The sequence below is a fragment of the Schistocerca gregaria genome, chromosome 9, assembly GCF_023897955.1.
Source record: "Schistocerca gregaria isolate iqSchGreg1 chromosome 9, iqSchGreg1.2, whole genome shotgun sequence".
Lineage (NCBI taxonomy): Eukaryota > Metazoa > Arthropoda > Insecta > Orthoptera > Acrididae > Schistocerca > Schistocerca gregaria.
In genome coordinates, this window is record NC_064928.1 from 25,653,437 (window position 1) to 25,679,104 (window position 25,668).

The 25,668-nt window shown below is 43.7% G+C and overlaps 1 protein-coding gene across 1 annotated transcript in view; it reads left to right on the top strand.

Moving 5' to 3' along the window:
- Positions 1–5,227: 5,227 nt before the first annotated feature.
- LOC126292032 (nascent polypeptide-associated complex subunit alpha, muscle-specific form-like) overlaps positions 5,228–25,668 on the top strand; it is a 397,943-nt gene continuing 377,502 nt past the window's right edge. The window contains exon 1 of the mRNA XM_049985825.1: positions 5,228–5,341. Within this exon, the coding sequence (XP_049841782.1) occupies positions 5,228–5,341 (114 nt within the window). The remainder of the gene's footprint in view (positions 5,342–25,668) is intronic.

Consider the following 25,668-nt stretch of genomic DNA (forward strand, 5'->3'; position numbering starts at 1 on the left):
CGGAGAGCAGCGCGCTTCATTACAGGATCATTTAGTAATCATGAAAGCGTTATGGAGATGATAGATAAACTCCAGTGGAAGACTCTGAAGGAGAGATGCTCAGTAGCCCGGTACGGGCTTTTGTTAAAGTTTCGAGAACATACCTTCACCGAAGAGTCAAGCAGTATATTGCTACCTCCTACGTATATCTCACAAAGAGAACATGAGGATAAAATCAGAGAGATTAGAGCCCACACAGAAGCATACCGACAATCCTTCTTTCCACGAACAATATGAGACTGGAATAGAAGGGAGAACCGATAGAGGTACTTAGGGTACCTTCCGCCACACACCGTCAGGTGGCTTGCGGAGTATGGATGTAGATGTAGATGTAGGCTTCACTCTTGTTTTGCTTTATTTCTGTTTTTGAGCTCCTATTTTTGTAGATACAAAACATTACACCAATATGTTCAAGCATTGCAGTTAGTAGAACTTTTGCTTCAAATTCACTATGTTTAATATTTGTGATAATGTCGTCAATTAAGGTCTGATTGATCCATTGGTCTTGTAGGTTTGTTTATTATTATTTTAATATTACAGTATTATGATGTTTCTTTTAATTCTTGTTTTAATTTTGATTCTTTACACATATCTATGTTGTAGTCTCCACACACTACGTCACTCATTTTAAACTTCAGTGTTAGTTTTGCAAGTTCTTTAAAAAACTGTTGGAATATTACCTCTTAGAGACCTGTATACAAAGAAAATTCTTAGTTCTTCACTCACTGTGTGAGTAATTTCTGAATATTTGTCAGTAGATGCAACAAGGTTTATACATTTACACTATTCAGTGTCTTGAGAACTAGCAACACCTCAATGTTATGTTATGACCTACAGAAATAATTAATCAGATCATAGTCTCTGATGGCTGACATTTAGCAACTGTTTAAAACAAAGGGAGAATACCATGAACTGACTGCACAAATTTTATTGCATTGGTCTGGTTTCAATACCAGCTAAAGGTATCTTCATCACAACAAATTACAATTACCTATAACAAAATTTTTAAATCAAGAGAATAACAACAGTATGGTTTTTAAAGGTTATTCTGATGAAAATACCCTTAGTTGATATCAATAAAATTTGTGCAGTTGTATGGCTGTTTTTATCCTTCATAGAAATGTTATTAGAATGCGAAATTCTGTTTCATTTAGCCCATGCTTACTAAGCCATAATACATCTGGTTATGTTTCATTCAGGAAAATCTCTACTTTTAATTTTTTGTAGCCTGTGTATTGAAGGTTTGCAGCAAGACTTTAATGTTATTTTCCTTTTGATGACTTCTGAGTTGTTGAAAATCTGTTTTAGTTGGAGATTGGCATGTGAGCACACTGTGTTCATTATTATTTATCTTGTTCCTCTTCTCTTTCATTGGCTGTGGAGTAAAAAATCTTTTGATAAGCAGCGGGGAACTGCTTGTACTCTCTGTGGGGTCCACTGTGTTTCCTTTGTTCTTTTGCAACATTTGGAGATGCCAGTTGCTGCTTTTTCATACTTTGATGTATTTCATATTCTTTTGGCAGTATTGTGTATGATGGTTTAGTTGTTACATTTAATGTTGCAGCAGTTGGTTTTTTTCTGTGATCTTCCTGTTTTTTACAGTGTGACGGCTCCAGTACTGTAGTTAATGCTGTGTCTGCTTCTACCGTTGTTCGATCAGTGTGATAGTCCTCATTTTTCGAGTGTGATGGTCCAGTTATCATGTCTTTACAGCACTAAATTCATATTTGGCAGGTGCAAGATTTCAAAAATCTTTATTTGGTGATTCCAATTTAGGTTTTACAGGTTCTACTCAAATCTTTTTCACAAATAGGAGGGAGCTATTTTATTGTCCTACCATAAAGGGCTAAGGTTATGCATCATCTCTTATGAACCACAAGTCAACTGGATATTAAATATATATTGTATTCCATACTGGATATTTCATCACTGTAAACTATCTACTTCCTTACAAAAGCAGATTGTATGACATTGACAGAAAAAGTGTAGGATCATGTGAGATGTAATGGTAAAACAAGTACTTCACCATTTGTGTAGAATAAATGGAAACAGAGTGTCACTTACTTATAGATGAAATGTATGTAATGTATTTACACACATAAAGATTGGATAATCACTAGTTTTTGAAATTAAGTATAAAAAAGAATGAAGGTCGGAAAGTTGGTGTCAAATCTTAGTACCTGTGTGTCTACTTTGTCTTATCCATAGCAGAGAGGCAGCCTGACTTCATTTCTTAAAATTTTGTTTTTTAATATTTTAATCCCCTTATTGTGATAAGACTAGCCATTTAAATAGACAAGGAAGTTACTTTGTAAGTGAGAATGCACCTAAAAGGAAATATGTTCAATAATGATATAACAAATGTACACAAATACTAATTTCTAAATAGTTTGTCAAAGAATGTTCCGTATATCCTGACTGTAGTTGGTGTTAATCTCTTCATTAGAAACCATTCTAATGGGTGAAACTTCCTGGTAGATTAAAACTGTGTGCCAGAGTGAACTCGAACTCCCGGACCTCACACACATGCCCTCGAAAGGCAAAGGTCCTGAGTCTGAGTCTCGGTCCGATACACAGTTTTAATCTGCCAGGAAGTTTTGTATCAGCACACACTCCACTGCAGAGTGAAATTCTCATTCTGGAAACATCCCTCAGGCTGTGACTAAGCCATGTCTCTGCAATATCATTTCATCCAGGAGGTTTGCAGAAGAGTTTCTGTGAAGTTTGGAAGGTAGGAGATGAGGTACTGGCAGAATTGAAGCTGTGAGTACAGTTGTGAGTCATGCTTGGGTAGCTCAGATGGTAGAGCACTTGCCCGCGAAAGGCAAAGGCCCCAAGTTCGAGTCCCAGTCTGGCACACAGTTTTAATGTGCCAGGAAGTTTCATGTCAGCACACACACTCTGCTGTAGAGTGAAATTTTAATTCTGCATACTAAATGGTGTTTGGACACCAATTTGCTTGACTGGTTTTGATACAACTGGAAGTATTATATCTTTCCTGACTTATGAACTGTCCTGGAAAATCATTTATTGAAGAACCTGCAGTTTAATGCTGAATATTGATCACAATGTATTTCTTGGTTTTAGTATAGGAGGTGCCGGAAAACATAGTGAATCCTACCTCAACCATCTTTCGATAACACACATAAATGAAGAATTCAGTTTTATATTGTCTCCATTTATGCACAATTTCAGCACTGTAATAGCAATAATTTCATAAGAAGAGCCAAAAGAAACCATACAAAGGGCCATAATTGTCAATAATTTTTTTAAAAAAATTGGTGTACATAGATAGAATCATACATGTTGCTTGCTTTGATCATAAAAAATATTAGAACAAATTTTTTTTATTTCCCACCACTGACAGGAACCTTTCCAACAGTTTCTTTGCCCCAAACGAATGGCTCTTTTCACTGGAAAACTAGAAGCCTGTGAAAATTTCAAAACAATTTTCATGAAATAAGCAGTGCTTTTCCATTATTGGCTACTAAAGTGGTGTATTCTGCAGTTTCTGTTAACATGGAGTGCTGCACAGACCCAGTCTAGTTTTTGGTCTGGCGTGATACAGCTTCTCTTCTGCCCATTCCCACCCCACAGGAAGAACTTGCAGTTGTTTGAATTTGTACTCCTTGATGGAAATGTAGATGACGATTTTGAGTTCAGGAGGTTCAAGAGCCAGAAGGGTCATGTCGACCATGTTCTGGGAGGGTTCACAATTTTTGTCCCCTCACCCCCAATATAGCATTCTGTCACAACTACTTTTGACATTCTGAAGATACTATAAACTTTAATAATCTTTAATAATAACAACAATAAAACACTTTAAATATCTTGGAGAAATGATATAGGCAAATAGGATATGGAAAGAAGATTAAAAACACAGAAATAAAAGTGACTAGGGCATTCTAGAAGATTGGGAAAAATTATATTAAATCATGCGAATCACATATGGTAAAAGTGAGATGTTGTAATACTATCAACAAACTAGACACTTTGTACACATCATAAATGTTAGTCATGGATCAGAAAGGTGCACAAGAAAATATCAAGAAATTAGAGAAAATAACCATTAGAAAAATTGTAGGGGCCAATAAGACAGAAGTAGACTACAGAATGCAGAGTAGAGAAGAGACCGAACTGATATTCTGTCATAGCACTTGACGTGAAGAAGTGCTGATTGAAATTTTGTGGGCATACGAAGAGAATGCCAGCCACTCAACAAACTAAACAGAGTTCACAGAAAACATCAAGAACATGAAGTTGATAACTGAAATCAGAAAAACTAAGAGGATGCTGGAATAACAAACTCTGATATACAGGACACACAAACATTTTGCTACAAAGTACTGAAGTGTTTTCTGCCACAAAGTACTGAAGTGGAAAGTGAACCAGGAGGTGAAGAAATTTATTTATTTATTTAGCCACCTGTAGACATTTTAAAATGTATAGGAATGATTTTATTGGAAAAAGAAAGACAATGCATAGTGAAAAGCTGAAAGAAGCATGGCACCTGCAAAAATCTCACATCATGTGCACACTTCTCACTGTGCTCTAGTGGCCTATAAGTGAATAATAATAATAATAATAATAATAATAATAATAATAATAATGATAAGTAACAATAATAAAAATGTTTTAAAATAATAATAATTTGTTTACATTCCTTTAATGTAACTTAAAAGAAACTGCAGTACCAAGTAATACATCTGTTAAAAACATTTTTATTATTACAATGTGTGATATTGGTGATGATCTGCAGCTGTAGTAATGTAATGAAAGTTTATTGAAATTGTGAATATTTTGACATCTGCTGCATAAGAAATGGAAATGATATCTGTTGGTGACATATGACGATTTGTGCCGTACTGAGACTTGAACTCAGATTTCCTGCTTTTCGCAAGTAGTTGTCTCGACCTTCTCAGCTGTGTTTGTAGGCTTCCAGGACTGATCTAAACCTCCATATGCCACAGTGTCCACTCCCCATTACTTGCAGGTTACCTGGATTCCTGTAGCAGGATTAATATTACTACAGCTGAAGCTCATTACCAATATCTGTTCCTTTAGACATCCATGCATTTCTGAAGGAACATTATAATAAAAAGTATTTCAGCATAGTCAGGGGAAACAACAATAATACCATCCTTCCTCATGCTTGTCTCATTAGTCCTGTTACAGAAATCCAGGTAGGATGGCATGCAACGGGGGCATAGACAGTGTGGCATATGGAGGTTTGGATGGGCACAATGACAATAATGCTGTTATTGATCACATTTGTTCCATTAACCTCATTTTGGAAATCCAGGTAAGCTGCGAGCAATGGGGGTGTAGATACTGTGGCACATGGAGATTCGCATCAGTCCCGGAAGCATGCGCAGATAACTGAGGCTGTTGAGACAGCCGCTCGGAGTAAGTGAGTAATTCAAGCTCGAGTCTCAGTATGACAAACTTTTGTTAAAAGCATTTGTTTGAAAACTCCAGCGGTACCTGTATCATACAGCTGATTCAGAACTATGATAGCAACTAGCTCTTACAGCTTTGACAATGTCATAATTTAGATGATATAAAATACAAGTGTTCATTCAGCATTATCACTACGTGTCTAAGTGCTACGATTATGAAAATAGATCTACCGACAAGAGCGTGCTCAGGGTCTGCTCTGTTGGGAAAGGGGGGGGGGGGGGGCAGGAGGAGCAATTCACATTAGTTATAAGGTATCATGACAGTTCTTGCTTACCCTTGTTAAAAGTAAGTATTCATTACATGTTCCAGGTTTCTTCAAACTGATACTAATGTCTTATCTGTGCGGTGAGGGCAGAATGCAAGTCTGATTTGTCAAGATCAATTTCTTCTGTGGAAAGCGAGGGAGGGGAATGCAGATTAGCACACTGCCTTTTCCCCTCCCCCGATTCATTCATTCATTCATTCACAATGTTCCGCAGAACCTCCAGGGACACAGAACAAGTGACAATATACATTAACATGAGACAAAGACGTTGCTGTAACTTAACTCTGTACTATATTTTTAACAGTAAACTATCCTATACTCCTTAATCCTATTAATACTTACACCAGCTTTAATCAAGTAAATGTCCGCCTGCTTAGCTGGGTGGTAACGTGCTTGCCTTGGGTTTGATTCCCAGCTTGTGGACTGGGTGTCGTGTTGTGATCATCATCATTTCATCCTCATCACAGCCCACAAGTTGCCCAATGTGACGCCGACTGAAATAAGACTCGCACTCGGTGGCCAGACTTGAATGGGACCTCCTGTCCAACAGTGCCGTACCATCATTTACTTTCATTTTTTTATCAAGTAAATTAGTAAGAAAGCTACTTCTTTGAAAAAAGGTGCTGCCTTTTCTGTTTTACCGTAAAGCTGCTGTTTACCTCTTATTTATCTGCTACTGGTTCAGTGCCCTGGTTGCCCAGATGTGTATTTATTCCAGTTTTCTGTTAGTGCATCTCATCCTTGCCTCTCTCTCTCTGACCATCTCCTCCTTCACCCTCTCTGTCGATCTCTTTCGCCCTCTGTACGTCTCCTTTGCCCTATATAATTCCATCTCCCCCACCTCCCTCGCTTTACCTCCCTCTCTTTGTACACCTCCTCCTCACACCTCTCTCTGCCTGTCTTCTCCACTCTCTTCGTCTCTTTCCCTTCTCTGAACATCTGCTCATTTCCCCCCTTTCTGTCCATCTCCTTGTCTTTCCTTTCTCTGTCCATCTCTTCCTGTCGTCTCTCTGTCCATCTCGTCCTCTTTCCTTCCTCAGTCCATCTCGTCCTCTGCGTTTTCCCTGTCCATCTCCCTCTCTCTCTCCACCGCCTCCTCCCTCCTATCTGTGCAGATCTCCTTCCCTCTCTCTGTCTGTCAGTCTTTCTCTCCTCCTCCTCTTCCTCCTTCTCCTTTCTCTCTCCACAATATCACCGTCACCCCAATAGGAGCCCGGTGGTTCTTAACCCCACACACAGTGATCAGCCAATACACTATGGGCACCTACTTAATAGCCAATACGTCCACCTCTGGTACGGATAACAGTGGCGATGCACCATCGCACGGAAATGGTGCGGCCTCGGGAGGTCGCCGGAGGGAACTGGCGCGAAATCTCTAAACGCGAGTCACCTAATTCCAGTAAATTCTAGGGAGGTGGGCGACGACCTCTGATGGCAGTTACAAGAGTCGAGGGACATGAAAGGGAAGCAGTAGTTGGGAAGGGAGTGAGACAGGGTTGTAGCCTCTCCCCGATGCTATTCAATCTGTATATTGAGCAAGCACTAAAGGAAACGAAAGAAAAGTTCGGTGTAGGTATTAAAATCCACGGAGAAGAAATAAAAACTTTGAGGTTCGCCGATGACATTGTAATTCTGTCAGAGACAGCAAAGGACTTGGAAGAACAGTTGAACAGATTAGACAGTGTCTTGAAAGAAGGGTAAAAGATGAACATTAACAAAAGCAAAACAAGGATAATGCAATGTAGTCGAATTAAGTCAGGTGATGCTCAAGGAATTAGATTAGGAAATGAGACACTTGAAGTAGTAAAGGAGTTTTGCTTTTTGGGGAGCAAAATAAGTGATGATGGTCGAAGTAGAGAGGATATAAAATGTAGACTGGCAATGGTAAGGAAAGCGTTTCTGAAGAAGAGAAATTTGTTAACATCGAGTATAGATTTGAGTGTGAGGAAGTTGTTTCTGAAAGTATTTGCATGGAAGTGAAGTGAAACATGGACGATAAATAGTTCGGACAATAAGAGAATAGCAGCTTTCGAAATGTGGTGCTACAGAAGAATGCTGAAGAATAGATGGGTAGATCACATAACTAATGAGGAGGTATTGAATAGAATTGGGGAGAAGAGGAGTTTGTGGCACAACTTGACTAAAAGAAAGGATCGGTTGGTAGGGCATATTCTGAGGCACCAAGGGATCACAAATTCAGCATTGGAGGGCAACGTGGAGGGTAGAAATCGTAGAGAGAGACCAAGAGATGAATACGCTAAGCAGATTCAGAAGGATGTAGGTTGCAGTAGGTACTGGGAGATGAAGAAGCTTGCACAGGTTAGAGTAGCATGGAGAGCTGCATCAAACCAGTCTCAGGACTGAAGACCGCAACAACAACAACTATAATGATGTCAATCACACCCAAGAATTGGGGCATCTCTTCCAAATGTACAAGGAGCGTTCAGTATGCAATGCAACACTTTTTTTTGTGAAAGTGGATTTGTTTTATTCAGGATTCCTATACATGATATTATTCCCCACACTTTTGGCTACAAAACTCCATTTCTCGACATAATCTCTGTTTAAATCGACGGCCTTGCGCCACCTTACTATGAGGGCCTCTCTGGCCGCATCGTACCACTCAACTTGTCGACGTCTGAGCCACCGTCTCGCTGCATCAACAGCCTCCCCATCTCCAGGTCCTGCTTCCCGTGGAGTGCGTGCTTCGTTGGGCCAAACAGACGGAGTCGGATCTGGATTGTAGAGTGGATGAGCAAAAACAGTCCAGTGACTTGTAATTTGCTCTCGGTTGCACGGACCTGTGTGAGGCCTTGCGATGTCGTGGAGAAGGAGAAGTTCGTTTGCATTTCGGTGGCGACGAACATGCTGAATTCGTTTCTTCAATTGCACGAGTCACAGCCGTGCACGGTCGGCCGGTATGCGGATCCGACAGGTTTGCGCGACCTTGGTGCCATAATGACATCGCCTCGCCCAACGATTCGCCTTGCTTTTATTGCTATCGGGTCTCTGTAGACATTCTGTAAACGCCTACGATGCTCTGGTTTTGCGCTAAAAGAAACTCAATGACAGATCTGTCTGGCACAACCCTCCGTTACAGACACCATTTTGAAAGCTACATGTGGAGGCGCCACATATCGGAACTTCATGAACCTACAGGCGTGAGTTGGGGGAGGGGACCAAACCGGAAGACGTCGGGCCCAACGGGCGAGGGAAGGGTGAGGAAGGAAGTCGACCGCGCTCTTTTCAAGTTAACCATCCCGGCATTTACCTGAAGCGATTTTAAGGAAACCAGGGAAAATCTAAACAGAACGACCAGACGCGAGTTTGAACCTAGTCCTTTTTTGTGGTTTTAGGGCTCACAACTACAGTGGTCATTAGCGCCGAGACTAAATTATCAATGCACTGCGAGGCACAATGTTAAAACAGCAACTAAAAAGGACAACACTATAAAAGGCACAATAACCGGCAAGGGATTAAAAGAAAACAGCATAATCAAATGTCCTTACACAGGTCTGTCAAGTGGATAAAACGAAGAACGCGAGCAGCTGCTCCTGGGTCATCCGCTAAAATTTCATCCAGAGTACATTGCAGGCAAAGATCAATGCACAATGTATTAAAATTCGGACCGGGCGTTAAAATGTGGCGTACCGTCAGCAATTGCCCACACGGGGAGAACGGCACCGGCGCAGCCGTCAGCAGATGGCGTGGCTGAACCGGCAGTGTCCAATCCGTAACCGGGCCAAAACGACCTCCTCCCGCCGAGAAGGGCGTGAAGACGTCGTCCGAGCCGTGGGGAGAGGTTTCAAGGCCCGAAGCTTGTTTTCAGTAAATGTAACCTCGTCCTCGCGAATGCGAGTCCAGTGTGCTAACCATTGCGCCATCTCTCTCGGTAAGCTATAGGAGCTGAAGCGGGAATATTCCACGACGTCCCACTACAATTTCCACATATTTTCAACCGAAATCGGCCTGAAAAAAATGTGTGCTGCACTGCTTGTTGAATACCCCCCGTATTTCGCTTTATCAGTGCCAGCTTTGTGGTAAGGTCTTATGGGACCAAACTGCTGAGGTCATCGGTCCCTAAGCTTACACGCTACATAAGATAACTTAACGCTAACTTAACCCATGCCCGAGGGAGGACTCGAACCCCCGACGGAGGGAGCCGCGCAGATACAGCTTAGAAACGCGGTCTGCGACACAATGGACAAAAAGCGTGTTTCCTTTGTCAAAACAGTTTTACACGTGCCTCTTACCTCAGTTCGCGCGCGGGCCTTGAGGGGCCGCAGTAGCGCGAAGCGAGTTAGAAACAGCCGGTGCTCGACCACACGATACTAGAATGTTCGTGCTGTGTCGGACAACGTTTCTTAAGGCCTTGATCAGAGCAGGAATTGCTCAACCTGTATCTGTGACGGACCTGTTTCGACAGGTGACCACAACGGGCTATGTCAGTGTTGCCCAGTTTCAGCAAGAAACGGATATCCAGTTATAAGGCAGACTCAAAGCCTCTTGCGTAAAAAGCTGTGATATATGGACTGAGTTGGGTGCGTCAATGTACAGTACAGACTGCACCATTTCTAATGTGTATCCAGTATGCGTGATATTGTATACCAAACCTGTCGTTGTATTGTATTGTATGTTAACCGGGGACCTAGAAACGACGGAGAGGATCCGTCCCCGCCGCAGCGCAGTGCTCCACAACCCCACGACGACTACCGCAGTCCACTTCACCCCTCCGCCGCCCCACACCGAACCCAGGGTTATTGTGCGGTTCGGCCCCCGGTGGACACTCCAGGGAACGTCTCACACCAGACCAGTGTAACCCCAATGTTTGCGTGGTACAGTAATGGTGGTGTACGTGTATGTGGAGAACTTGTTTGCGCAGCAATCGCCGACATAGTGGAGCTGAGTCGGAATAAGGGGAACCAGCCCGCATTCGCCGAGGCAGACGGAAAACCACCTAAAAACCATCCACAGACTGGCCGGTTCAACGGACATCGACACAAATCCTCCGGGCGGATTCGTGCCGGGGACCAGGCGCTCCTTCCCGCCAGGAAAGCCGTGCATTAGACCGCACGGCTAACCAAGCGGGCGAACGTGTAGTTACTTACGTCTCTGGCTAAATGGTTCATGCCAAAGGCCGATAATTATATTGAATAAATTTAAAAAAAGGCAGCTGGTGCGCGCACGTGTTTAAAAGCTGTACTTTCAGACAGTCATAACTGCGTACTGTTAGAATTATGGCGCAAATTTTCCCGCGGCATCGATTTCTGGGGTTGATGATTTGCAAGCGTGCTTTTTTGTCCTTAAAATATGGGAGCAGGTTGGTAACGTATCTTTGTGAGGTAAACAGGTTGGCGCAGGTGAGGTATTCTTCGCGGGCTGCATCAAACTCACATGACTCAAAAGCAAAAAGTCTACCACGAGGTACGGAAAGGAGAATATTCGTACCAATGCAACAGGGAATACAATTACATATGGAACTATGAGTGATATAAGCCCGCCCGGTTGGCCTTTCGGTCTAACGCACGGCTTTCCACGCGGGAAGGAGCGCCTGGTCCCCGGCACGAATCCGCCCGGCGGATTTGTGTCGATGTCCGTTGAACCGGCCAGTCTGTGGATGGTTTTTAGGTGGTTTTCCGTCTGCCTCGGCGAATGCGGGCTGGTTCCCCTTATTCCGACTCAGCTCCACTATGTCGGCGATTGCTGCGCAAACAAGTTCTCCACATACACGTACACCACCATTACTGTACCACGCAAACATTGGGGTTACACTGGTCTGGTGTGAGACGTTCCCTGGAGTGTCCACCGGGGGCCGAACCGCACCATAACCCTGGGTTCGGTGTGGGGCGGCGGAGGGGTGAAGTGGACTGCGGTAGTCGTCGTGGGGTTGTGGAGCACTGCGCTGCGGCGGGGACGGATCCTCTCCGTCGTTTCTAGGTCCCCAGTTAACATACAATACAATACAATCAGTGATATATACAGGGTGTCCAGTCAAGGGGTCACTTTAAAGTTAAACATCTCGAAAACTAAGCTCGGTAGACTCGTGCAACTAATGTGGAAGCTGTACAAATTTTATACAGAAGTTAAACATAAGTTTCGAAATAGTTCAATAAGCTGAAACTTCCTGGCAGATTAAAGCTGTGTGCCGGACCGAGACTCGAACTCGGGACCTTTGCCTTTCGCGGGCAAGTGCTGTACCAACTGAGCTACTCAAGTACGACTCACGCCCTGTCCTCACAGTTCTGCTTCCGCCAGTAACTCGCCTCGCACCTTCCAAACTTTACAGAAGCTCTCCTGCGAACTTTGCAGAACTAGCAGTTGAATAAGCTGCTAACAGATGGCGCTTAACGGCAATACGTGGTGCCTATAAGTAGTGCACCGCAGCGTAGCTAACGCGGCGACAGCATGTTGACCAAGTCGCCCGAAAAGCGGCTGACCCAACGGTGCCCCTTCCCGAGCCCATCGACGGCACTACCTCCACAACTAAGTGTGGCGATTTACATCACCCTCGTCAGACACATCTTCGAATAGGCCGCAGCGGTCTGGGGCAAGGCAGCGGAGACTCCCACTGGACGCCTGCAACGACTTCAGAACCAGCCTGTGCGGCTGCTCTCACATCTGCTACGGGAATTTCCAACGGTCAGCCTCACGCGAGTCTCAAATATAATCTAAAACGAAACTCCTTCCGAACAGGCCAAGGAGACCCGACATTACCGGCCGTCAGCCCACAGGCGTCACTGGACGCCGATACGGAGGGGCATGTGGTCACCACACCACTCTCCCGACGGTGTCAGTTTACGAGACCGGAGCCGCTACTTCTCGATCGAGTAGATTCTCAGTTTGCCTCACGAGGGCTAAGGTCTCGAATACACCTGCCGTCAACGACACGTTTCGACAGACTGCTCGGATCTTCTGCAAGAAGACCGTCCAATCGACGAGTAGACATTTCCGCACACTGGGACAAACGGTGCAGCGTGTCAACAATACTCGATGACCTCACCTGCTTCGTGACGGCTAAGTCACAAGCACACCTGGGTAACAACTACAAAGCAAATCGTTAGGAAAAAACAAGACGCCAGGCCACAACCACAACAATCGTCATTTTAGAAGCGTAGCTACCCAAATAGAACTCCGCAGCACGAGAGACCCATCTCTGCCGCGCAGCAACAGCAGCAGAACGATAAGTTGCACTGTTGAAACGTGAGAGGAGGTTAGCGTAATCGAAGGAGAAGACTGAAATCGTGTATTTCATTAAATACAGTGTTTTTCCTGGCACTGGAGTACAGATTACAACACAGCCCTAAGGCAACAAGGCACATGCTTTAATGTCCCAAGACGACCCGATGGAAAAACAACTCGCAAGCTCTTCGCCAAATTCGAATGGACATGCAGTGTGGCTGATGACGTAGCGGGGAATATTAGCCCCAGGCAAACTGCAGTTACTCCCGAAAGTGTCGCCTGGGCTTCCGGAATATTAGTCAGCAAAATCAAACGAAATCCGTCTGAAGAATTTCAGCAGAGACTGGCTTGAAGCATCTCAGCACGCAGAAAATTCTGAGACAGGGCCTACACGTTTCCATTCAAAATCCAAAGCGTGTTCGAGCTGTGCGACAGAGGGCTGACTTTACGAACCAGATTCTTTCGATGGTTGATATTGATGGATTGCATGTTGGTGCATCTCGTTCGTAGGTGAAGCACAGTTCCACCTCAATGACGGCGTGAATAAACAATCCCGGAAAATCCCTGTTTATGTCAAGTGAAAACACTGTATTACCCAAAGTTCGTGGGTTTTGGTATGTAGTTGTGGTATTATTGTTCCTTTTTATATGCGGGAGACGATCAACAGCGAGAGCTACATTGCAATTTTGGAACAATTTCTCGCCATAGAGCGTTCGAGGATCGCCGAAGCACCCGAATAGAGATGGGGCTCCTCCACGCTCGCACCAAAGTGGTGACCAAACCAAAAGTTCCACTGTCACCTCCGTCAACATGTTAGTTATCTAATAAGTCGATTACAGGATGCTGGGCTATGATGTTATCAGTGCGTCTTGGTAAGACTACGCATTAACACGGTCCATCAGGTGATAGATAGTGGACGAAACGCGAGTGAGGGTAGCGATTTGAAGAGCAGAGGGAAAAAAGTGCCATGGCTCGCGCCGTGGGAAAAAAAAACCTGCGACAGTGGGATGGGTAGGTAGTAAGAGCAGTAGTGGCTTACTAGCTGCGACAGTTCATGCATGGTTGGATTTGTTAGTATGGGTATCATGCATCATTACCATGGCAAGTGATGACGATGTATCCCAGTTGTTGCAGCCGCTAAATTCCTGGAACAATCAAGATCGTTATGTAGTAGTGGGAGATCGGCCATAGATCATCTCACTGTGTGGGGGATGCGTGGAGCTTGTCTGCGTGCAGTGTACGGTACGACTTCCCTGCGTGGTGTCTGTTATTCGGCAGTGTGTTCCAGCATCGTAGTTCCCCAGATTCAGAATAAACGGGATCTGCGAATGTCTGGAGTTTCTGTATAGTCTTGTGGTGAGTTTGTGGATTACCTCCGTGAGAGTCTCAAGTCGGTATTCCCGGTGAAGGTCCGCGATGCGTGTGTATCGTGGAGCATTGCTTATGGTTTTGAGTACTTTGTTTTGTATGAGGTGCAGGCGTGTAGGCGCAGCGTATCCCCAGACAGGAGCTGCGTACGTCATCAGGGGTCGAATAAGTGTCATGTACATGGACCTCGGCACCCTTCTGTTCAGTGTGGTGCGCCTGTTGAGAGTAAGATAGAGCTGTTTGAGCCTCGCGCTATCTCGGTTGGTCATGTGTTGTATGTGGTCCAGCCAGACACCGAGGTATTTGACTTTCTCACGGAAACGTATTGGGCGTGCATGTAGAGTTATTGGTCTGCAGTCTCGGTGTTTGCGCAGTTGCTTCGGTCTTCTAGTGAACATAACGGCTTCGCACATGTCGACGTTTACTCTAACACGCCATTTCTCTAACCGAGGCTCAGCCACTCTGAGTGCAGTCTGTAAGTGTGACGTAATGTTTGATGGTTTCCAATCTTACGCCAGGATGGCTGTGTCATCCGCGTAGATTGCCATCGTTGTGTTGTGTGTGGTTGGGAGATCGTTTATGTAGAGGTTAAACAGTAGGGGCCCTAGGATGCTTCCCCGGGGTACTCCCGCGTGTATACCGTGTCGTGTTGATTGTTTTCCCTGCAAGTCAGTATTGAAACTCCTGTCTGTATGAGTGTATTAGACGCACCAGCCCGTCGGGGAATCCCGTGCCGCTGAGTTTGCGAATGAGGCCGTTGTGCCATAGACGGTCGAAAGCCTTTTCGATGTCCAGGAACACAGCCCCTGTTGCTTTCTTTTTGTCGAAGCCAGGTGTTATATGTTCAACGACCCATAAGAGTTGTTGTGTTGTGGAGTGTTGATTCCTGAAGCCGAATTGCTCCGGTCTTAGGATGTCATTTGTTATGCAGTGCCTAGTGATGCGTTTCAGAATCACCTTCTCAACAATCTTACTGAGCGAGCTCAGAAGGCTGATGGGTCGGTAATTTTGTGGGAGGTTGTGGTCTTTCCCCGGCTTCCTGAACGTCAGGACGTTGGCCGTCTTCCAAAAGGCGGGGAGGTGTTGGTGTTTTAGTATGGCATTCGTTATGTGTGTTGGGTACTCAGTAGCTTTATCCGTGAACTCCTGGAGGACACGGTTTTGAATGCCATCATGACCAGGGACTTTCGTAGCAGCGGAATGCATTATAGCCCAGGAGACTACGGCTGTGCTAGCATGTCGAATGTCGTCGCGCGATGGCTGGGCTAGAATTGGCTCATGCAAGATGGGGCCACACCATACCACACAGGTGTTTCGCTTGCCTGCTGAATACTTCGACAATAGAGTCACTGCACTGAATTATTGCAAACTCACTGGCGCAGGGGTAGATCGGCATCCATATTTGTCCGATCTGGCTCCTAGTGACTACTTTTTTTGGGCACATTGAAGGACACTGTCTATCAGGCTCATCCCGTCTAGTTGGACGAACTGGAATCGGCGATTTGTGTGGCCTCTGAATCCATTTCCGACACTACAGGATGTGGGGGCAAGTTTCATTGTTCGTTGCCGCTACTTTCGTACTGCGTGGACATTTCGGAAAGATTGGGATGCGATTGCAAACGCTGCTTGCTGTAGGGCTCGCAGCGTACAACGCCATCTGTTAGAAGCTTCTCGAAAAATTTAGGAACTTTTACATAATTTCTGTATAAACTTCTTACACCTTTCGCACTAAATGTACCTTTTGTTGCACACGTCTATCGTTCTTCTGTTTTCGTGAAACTTTATTTTCAATTCAGGGACTACTTCGCTGGAAATCCTGTATATATACCATTTCAGTTACAGGGTTTAACCTGTCTTGACCCCTGTTCTCTTCCCTTCGCCACCCCCTCGCCGTTCACGGGAATCGAACCCTGCCTGCATTCTTGCCCGTCAGCAGGGAATGAAATAACAATAAAAGGGGGAAGAGGTTCGATCCGTTGGCTTCGACGAGTAGCGCATTTGTAGTAGCTGTTTCACTACTTCCGGACTATGCGCGCCCCGCGGAGGCAGTGCTACGTTAAAGCAAGCCAACTCGAATGTTCGCCAGGGAGCTGCAGTCCCGTCGCGGTGTTGCAAGGAGGCTGATTGGTGGTGGGGTTCAGGGGGGGGGGGGGGGGGGAGGGGGTGACGCAGGGCTGTGAATCATAGCATAGCCGTAGCGCTCGCGGTGGGGCCGGTATCCGTTCGATACGGCCGGGAACGACTGCGAGCTATCGATCGGCGGGTGCGACCCGCTCAGCTGTAGCACCGGGGGCTCCCCGCTGCTACGTCAGGGGCGTGACTGCACGGGTGAACAGTGTAGTAGCTCAGCGTCTCCAACACACCGTGTACAGCTGGCTCAGCCAACCTTTTACCTTAACCTAGGCCACATTGGAAGAAGAGGAGAAGCTTTGGGGCGCACACAATATAATCAAAACAAACAACAACCTTTGGAAAGAAAAATACGGGCAGACGGAAGTATATAGTTAACATATTCGAGAACTTGGAATTTACTAATTTTTTTATTGTACAAAAGCAAGTGGGAATTAATTTGACAGTTTATATGTGAGATTTCATTTATAGTTTTTTATATAAGTAATTACAAATCATAGAATTAATGTGACATTTGACTTTGAATTTGGGAAACTAATGTAACAATATCAGGCTCGATCGAAGTGGCTGCAATTCTCAGCATGTTCTCTAGGTGCTCACCTGGTATTTCTGTTCTATTTTTACTCTCTTTGTGCCTTACTCTTGAAAGTAAGTTTTCGCAAAGGTACGTGCTTCCATACATAGAGGCATATATAATCCACGACCTTGAATCGAGGGATATTTCTCTTTGGGCAGGTATGATTCGTCAAAGGCGAACAAAAATGCGGAATTAAATTTTTCTTTCAGTTGGATCCCAGACTGCAACTTTGTATCTGAAAATCTTCTGGCAACGTATCTTCATATTTCTTTAAAGGCGTCGCGTAATTACAACAATTTTAACTATTTTTCCGGAGATCGTGAACTCTATTTTCAGATCGTTGCATTAAGTCGGAAAGTAAGGCTGCATATTTCATCAAGTCTTTAAGACTGACGTGTTGAAATGAACAGAAATTATTTTCATTTACTTGTGCTCGCCTTAATTTCAGCTTCATTTGGAACGCATTTATTGTTGGAAATATTGTATGATAAATAGGTTTCTCCCTTGAAGACGCTTGATAAAGTCACGTAAGTGGGAGTCAAATCTGTCAAAATGGCTAAATCTGCCATTCACAAATTCTCACACAGATTTTCCTTTTGATATCATGAACAATTTTACTCCATCAGTTCTGCTATAAAATGTTGTCACTGTCTTGACTTGACTGAGCTAACTTACTTCTGTAAAATATACAATATCATCATCATCATACTCAGCATCCAAACTTCGAGGAATTCCTGGAACTGGCGACGACTCTCATAGGAAGCTAGTCCGTGGGCTGACGAATGAAGAAATTGAATTGAATTAAAGATCATTTATTTGTACTGATCATTTACTATGGTAGAAATTGCACATGAAAATAAAAAGACTAAGTGAAATCCCATTCTAGATTCGTCCATGTTCAAATGTGGTTCGTATTTGCAGCAATGGGTGTGATATCAAATTAAACCTTTTATAACGGAATTGAGGTACTGTTGCGTCATAAAAATTGGAGCAATTACAAACCACATGAAGATCTGTAACCGACATGTAGTGATCAAAACTACAGTGAAAAATGTTCTTTATCATAACTGCACAGTAATAAAAAAGAATTTTCTCGTATTTCCACAAATTAATTTCGTTCTACATCTCTAAATCTCTAGTTTCGCAGTTGCGACTGAAGTAGCGGTAAGATAACAGACCAGCTGGCCTGATAGACCGGCCGTTTGTGAGATCGAGATTCTGCATATCCTAGTACAGCGCGGGCGCCAGTGTTAGGAGTGGGACGGACCAATGAGAGATTAGGATCGTGTGGCGGGAGCTCCAAATTGAAAATATTCAATTTATCTTAACATTACATAAATGCATCTTTTTTTAACCGGTCGTGTGATAAATGCTCGCTTATTGTGCCACATGCGGCCTGAGGACAACAGGTTGGAGACCCCTGGTCAACAGGCAGTGATACACCCAGCGGGGGGTGGGGAGGGCACCATGGTTTCCTCCCCTACTTAGAAAAAAAATCTTTGTGTGCTGCCTCTACAGACAGACAGATATGTCAATGTATCCACTCAAATACATACATAGGTGTAGCAATCTAATTTTACATCCATACACTGCTAAGAGTATTTCCCATTCTACCAGCTATTAGGGCTGTGTTCCCAGTCCACTAACTTATAAAGCTCGAAAAGAATGACTGATTAAATGCCTCTGTGTGCTGTAATTGCGTACTCTGGATTCATGATTTCCTTTCAGAGAGGTCACAGTTCGTAGTAATTGACGGAAACTCATCCAGTAAAACAGAAGGGATTTCTGGCGTTCCCCAACGTAGTGTTATAGGCCCTCTGCTGTTCCTTATCTATATAAACGGTTTAGGAGACAATCTGAGCAGCCGTCTTAGGTTGATTGCAGATGTTGCCTGTCATTTATCATCTAGTAAAGTCATCAGAAGATCAAAACAAACTGCAAAATGACTTAGGCTAGACATCTGCATGATGAGGAAACTGGCAATTGACCCTCAGTAATGAAAAGTGTAAGGTCATCCACATGAGAGCTAAAAGGAATCCGTTAAACTTTGGTTTCACCATAAATCAGTCAAATCTAACGGCTATAAATTCAACTAAATACTTTGGAATTACAATTACGAACGACGTAAATTGGAAGGAATACATAGAAAATGTTGTGGGAAGGGTAACCAGAGACTGCGTTTTATTGCCAGGACACTTAGAAAGGGTAACAAAGCTAAAGAGACGGCCTACACTAGGCTTGTTCGCCCTCTTTTAGAACATTGCTACGCGGTGTGGGGTGCTTACCGAATAGGATTGAGGTAGTACATCGAGAAAGTTCAAAGAAGGACAGCACGTTTTCTATTGTCCCGAAATAGGGGAGAGAGTGTCACGAACATAATACAGGATTTTTGATGGACTTAATTAAAACAAAGGCGTTTTTCGTTGCGAAATTTCAATAAACAACATCCTCCTCTGAATGCGAAAATATTTTGTTCACGGCGACGTACAAAGGAAAAATGACCATTATAACAAAATAAGGCAAATCAGACCTCTCACGGAAAGATATAGGTGTTCTATTTTTCTGCTCGCTGTTCGAGATTGGAATAATAGAGAATTATTGTGAAGGTGGGTCGATGAACCCTCTGCCAGGCCCTTAAGTGTGGTTTTTCAGAGTATCCATGAAGTTGTAGATGTACTCTTGTTTTCGCAGTCTCCACTGGAGACATAAGACTTCACGGGACAGCTCTGCGACGCTCCCCCATGACTCAAACAAATCCAAGCTCATCCGTGCTGCCCTATTTCACAGTGTCTATGTAGCTCGATGCAAGTGTCTTTCAGATATGCATTTCGGTTTTATTTTCAGGTTAACACATCACTTTGAATTGTACAAATCTTCCGTCCGTAACAATGGAATCACCCTGCATCAACATTTGTACAACATTGTCGTATTGTATCTAATATAAAAGCCTTAAAATAAGGAGAGAAGAGAGATTGCTCAGTCGGTAAGGTTTCGGGTTCGAGAACCAGTATGGCACGCAGTTTCAATCTGATAGTCCCAAGTTTCGACTGCAGTATTTCTTGACCGCCGTGAAGTATTTTGCTCGGTACAACATCAACGCACATTAAGAAATGTACGATAAAATTTAGTTTGTAAGCCAAATTTGTGCCTGTATTGAGAATTTCGTGACATTGGCAACGCAACGTATTGGCTTGGATGGAGATTCATCGACCGGCGAAGGACGTCATGTGTTCCCTATGGAAATTTATTACATCCTTTGCAGTTCATATATACGTTAATGACTTAGCGACAATATTAGTAGTAATCTCCGACATTTTGCAAATGTTACTATCTATAAAGAAGTAGTAGTACTATCCGAAGCTGCAAAAATATTTAGGCAAACTTGACTAGATTCCAAAGTAGAGCAAAAACTGCCAACTTGCGTTAAATTTTGAGAAACGTAAAAGTGCGCACCCCACTAAACGTAGACTTGTAGTGTCCTATGACTATAATAGTAGTGCGTCACAGCTGGAGTCAGTTCATACACACGCTGTCATACTGCTAAGTGTATGAAGTGGAATGATCACATATGCTCACTCGTGGGTAAAACAGGAGGAAGACTGCAGTTAATGCTTACAAAATGCTCCTGCGGCCGATCCCGAAAACAAGCAATTATGACTCAGTACATGTGTAGGCACTTTCTGCAATATTATTTCCTTTATAATATAGGTAGCCTGTGGATGGACCAGTACAGACCGAAACTAACTGCAGAATTAGGTATAAATAAAAAATTAATAGCAGCTGTTGTACATAAAATGAAAGGATAAATTCTTGTGTCCGGTTCCAACCATCGCCTTTGACCAATGATCTCATACCTAAGTCAAAGACGCTCCATACAGGCGATGTCTGAAGGAAACGAGTCTTCTTCGTAAACAAGCGAACGTAACACAGAAAAGACATAATACACTTACATACGATAAAGTACTATCGCAGTTCACATGATTAATTACGCAGCCACGAGCTATATCGCAAAGACATTGAGGTAACGAAATAGAAAGTAACAACAGCAAATATGAAACATACGAGCGTGGAATAAATTATTATCATAGTTTACGCGAGTAAGTGACAGAACCACAGACAACCTTTAAAGTCAACTCTAATATCACGCGTAGTAAACTCACAATATTGTGGAATAGCGGTAATTCGTAATAAGTACTGAATCTAGGGGGCTACCGCGCGAAAGTGGGGGTTTTGGGCCGCGACAAACTACACAGGAGCTCCAAAAAAATCTGTTACAGGCATTTCTATTCAAATACAGAGATATGTAAACAGGCAAAATACGGCCGAGCGGTCGGCAGCGGCTACATAAGACAACAATTGGCTGGTGCAGTTGTTAGATCGGTTACTGCTGTTGCAATGGAAGGTTATCAAGATTTGAGTGAGTTTGAACGTGGTGTTACAGTCGGCGCACGAGCGATGGGACACGATATCTCCGAAGTAGCGATGAAGCTGGGATTTTCCAGTACGACCATTTCACGAGTATACCGTGAATATCAGGAATCCGATAAACATCTAATTTTCGTCATCGTTGCGGCCGGAAAAAGATCCTGCAGAACGGTACCAACGGCGACTGAAGAGAATCGTTCAGTGTGACATAAGTGCAACTCTTCCGCAAACTTCTGCAGATTTCAATGCTGGGCCATCAGTAAAAGTCAGCTTGGGAACCATTCGACGGAACATCATCGTTATGTGCTTTCCGAGCCGAAGGCCCAATTGTGTACCCTTGATGAGTGCACGACACAAAGCCTTACACCTCCCCTGGGTTCGACAACACAGACGTTGGACTGTTGATGACTGTAAACATGTTGCCTGGTCGGACGAGTCTCGTTTCAAAGTGTATTGAATGGATGGACGTGTTCGGGTATGGAGACAACCTCATGAATCCGTGGACCCTGCATGTAAGGATGGGACTGATCAAACTGGTGGAGACTTTGTAATAGTGTGGGGCGTGTGCAATTGCAATGATATGGGAGTCTTGATACGTCTAGATTGGACTCTTGACAGGTGACACGTACGAGAGCGACCTGTCTGATCAACTGGGCCGATTCTTGTCCATTGGAATTCCCACGGACTTGGGCAATTCCAGCAAGGCAATGCGACACCCTACACGTCCAAAATTGCTGCGGAGTGGTCCCAGGAACATTTTTTTTCAGTCCAAACACTTACGCTGGCCGCCAATCCCCCAATACATGAACGTTATTGAGCATATCTGAGATGTCTCGCAACGTACTGTTCACAAGGGATCTCCACCCCGTCGTCCTCTTACAATCTTAAGGACAGCCTTGGAGGATGCAGGGTGACAATTCCCTCCAGCACTACTTTAGAAATGAGTCGTGTCTTTGCCATGTCGCGTTATGGCACTTCTGCGTGTCGCGGGGCCCTACACGATATTAGACAAGTGTACCAGTTTATTTGGCTCTTGAGTGTAATACAGGTAGCCTGTGGATGGACCAGTGTAGTGTAGAACCAATTGCTGAATTAGCTATCAATAAAGAAAACTCAAGAGCAGCTGTTGTACATACAATGAAAGGATAAATTCTTGTGTCCGCTTCCACCTCTCGGCTTTGATCAATGACATTACCTAATTCAAAAACGCTACGTAGAGGCGACATCTGAAGGAAACGAGGCTTATTCGTAAATATGCGAACGTAGCACAGAAAAAAAAATCACTTACATACGATAAAATACCGTCATAGCTCACGTGATCAATTATACAGTCATGAGCTACATCCTAAAGAAATTGAGACAATGAACAAAAAAGTAACAGAAGACAACGAAACATGGTGCTTGGAAAAAAATATTATAGTTTACACGAGTAAGGACAGAACCACAGACGACCTTTAAAGTCAACTGCAATTTCACGCGTAATAAACTCGCAATATTATCGAATAGCGGTAATCCTTAGTAAATATTGAATCTAAGGGGCTACTGCGGTAATGTGGGGACAGAAAGAAAATAATATCAAGTACAACAACCGCAAAATGAAATAAATAGTAACGTTCAGGAAACGTAAGGAGAACCTAAGCAGGAATTAAGCAGAAATCAATACAGAATTCCTAAAAGAAAATACACTACCCAAGCAACGAAAATTCACGAGAATATAACAAATCTTGAAATCGGTAACTAAAATTGAGGTATATAGATCAGTTGTAGTTATCGATTCCGAGATTCATCATTTTCAGCGTTTATAGGATACGACAATTTCTTTGTTGCAGGATTTCTCTTTTTGGTTTTGCTTTCTATACTGCTACAATGAATAATTCTAGTTGTCGATTCCAAGGTTTGTTATTAAGTCTTTTTCTGCGGTAAAGGAAGCGAAGAAGCGATACCATACAGTTAAATCCCTTCGGAATCAGCGAAACACACCTGATGAAAATGACATTATAAAGGAACGTGGAATGGGCAACTAGGGGGACACAACATGTGGATGTTCTAAAAGTATGCAGAGCTGGCGGGTGCAGTGGTGTGTTCGTTGAAGAATTTCTAGTTTTGCTTTTGCTCTCAGCGCCACTGTGAGTAACGACAAGTGTTTTGAGCGTTTCTGCTGTAGGTGTATGCTATTCGATTTCTATTTCCATGTCGCTTTCTGTACTACTACGATAAATAACAAAGCTTGGAATCGTTAACTAGAAGTGACATATATAGGTCAGTGCTTGTTACCGATTCCACGGTTCATTATTTTCGACGTTTTGTCAGTAGTTGTGTGCAGTGGTTTGTTACAGGATTCCTGTTTCTGTGCTACGCAGTAGTTTGGTACGGTGCAGTCTTTGAGAATTGTCGTGCAAAGTATCAATCGAATTGTCGATTTCACTTTCTGTTATTTTTCTTGTTTTTTTACTGGCAGTGAATTATTTCGTTAAGGATATAACTTTTTCGTATCGCTCTCTATTCTACTGCAAAAACGCGAGTAATAAGAAACGCTGGAATCGACAACTAGACGTGACCTATATAGCTTAAGTACAGAGACAAGAACTAACAAAATAAATCCTAAAAGTAATAAGAATACACACTTAATTAAGCGTCACCAAAAATTACTAACCGTGTGCTGTAGAACTATAATTGACCTATATAGCTATCCTCTGTCATTCGAGCTTAACCTCACTCTCAGAAATCGTGCCACATTCGGAAACAGCAACCAAATACACTCCTCCACAAAAGTTGGGAATACCACGGCAGCAACGGCGTTTTATAGTACACCCATTGAGGTTAGTACAATACATTATTAACAAAATTCTTAATGAAAACAAGAACTATTTTGGGTAGTTAAAAAATTCATTAAGAGACAAAGCAGACTCTCTCCTAAGCGAACATCTCGAAAACAAAAATAGTGAAAGCCTTGATCTCGTGAGGACGATTATCAGTCTTCAGCAGTGAGTATGTCCCCCCCCCCCCCCCCTCCCCGCACGCGGACGAGTTCTTCCACTGTGCGAGGCACGCTTTGGATCGGACCACCAAGTGTATCGTAGTGTATGAGGTCCCGCTCCTCAACGGCAGCTGCAGCTGCAGCTGCAGCGAGGCCCTGAAGATTTTCAGGTGCATCCGGACGCAGTGCATTAGCCACCTTTTACGGGTCCCACGCATTCGGCTCATGTCGCATCTTTGAAGATACCGAGACACTGCTAGAGTACGGTACGGCCTCGCATTGTCGGCGACTAGGATGAAGTTGTCGGCGATTTCACGTCTGTAGGGCCTTACAATCGTTTGTAGGACCTCTTGGAGGTAAAGTCGCTTTGTACTTTCTCCACACCTTACACACACTATTTTCAGTGACACTAACCTATCGGCAACATCTTTCTGTGTATGACCTGCTGAAAGTAAAGCCACTATCCTGTCCCTGTCAAAGTGTTGTATGCCTCTGCGTGACATGTTGCTGCAGTGCTGAACGGAAACTGAAGCTGCGACTGTCGTGGTGTGGCACCGTGACGTGACTGGCAAACGCCCACAAAGCACGCCAGTAGTAAACACCGTTCAGTATATAGGCTGGATAACGCATAAAGTGCCTAGGTCAATGAGACTTCTAGTACATTTGCGACTTAATTCCAAACCTTTGCTGATCAGTGTATTTGTGAGAACTTAGAGTTTAATTATGACTGCACATCGTCACTGGCATTAATGTAGGCTGTGCTGTTAGTTTCCTGACCATATTCACATTTTGAAATCGTACCATATTCGGAAATAAGTAGCCAAATATTTTTGAGAACCAAGATTATAAACACGATTGCTGATCGTTCCAGTCGCAGCAACCTAAGCTGTCCTGTCGGTGGGAATACTAAAGAACAGGGCACAACCCGTAGGATTTGGCAAATGAGGTTACAAGTTACCACAGATGAGTCATTGTAAGGATTTAACGGGGGCAGGACGTCAAAGGGGCTGACTTGGAGCAGGAGAGGCACCACAGGACATTTTGTTTTCTACTGTCTATACTTTTACAAATAAAACTTTGAACATAGCTGCTAAGGTTCAGTGACCGTGTCAGAATTATATCGTAACAAGTAAGCCCTCGGTCTTGTTGCAATCCTTGTTCACATTACGAGCAGCCCTTAGCGGCTCACCATCTCACAAGTGTTCTTAACGTCGCCTTTCTGGCTGAGATCTTTTTTAATATGTGCCT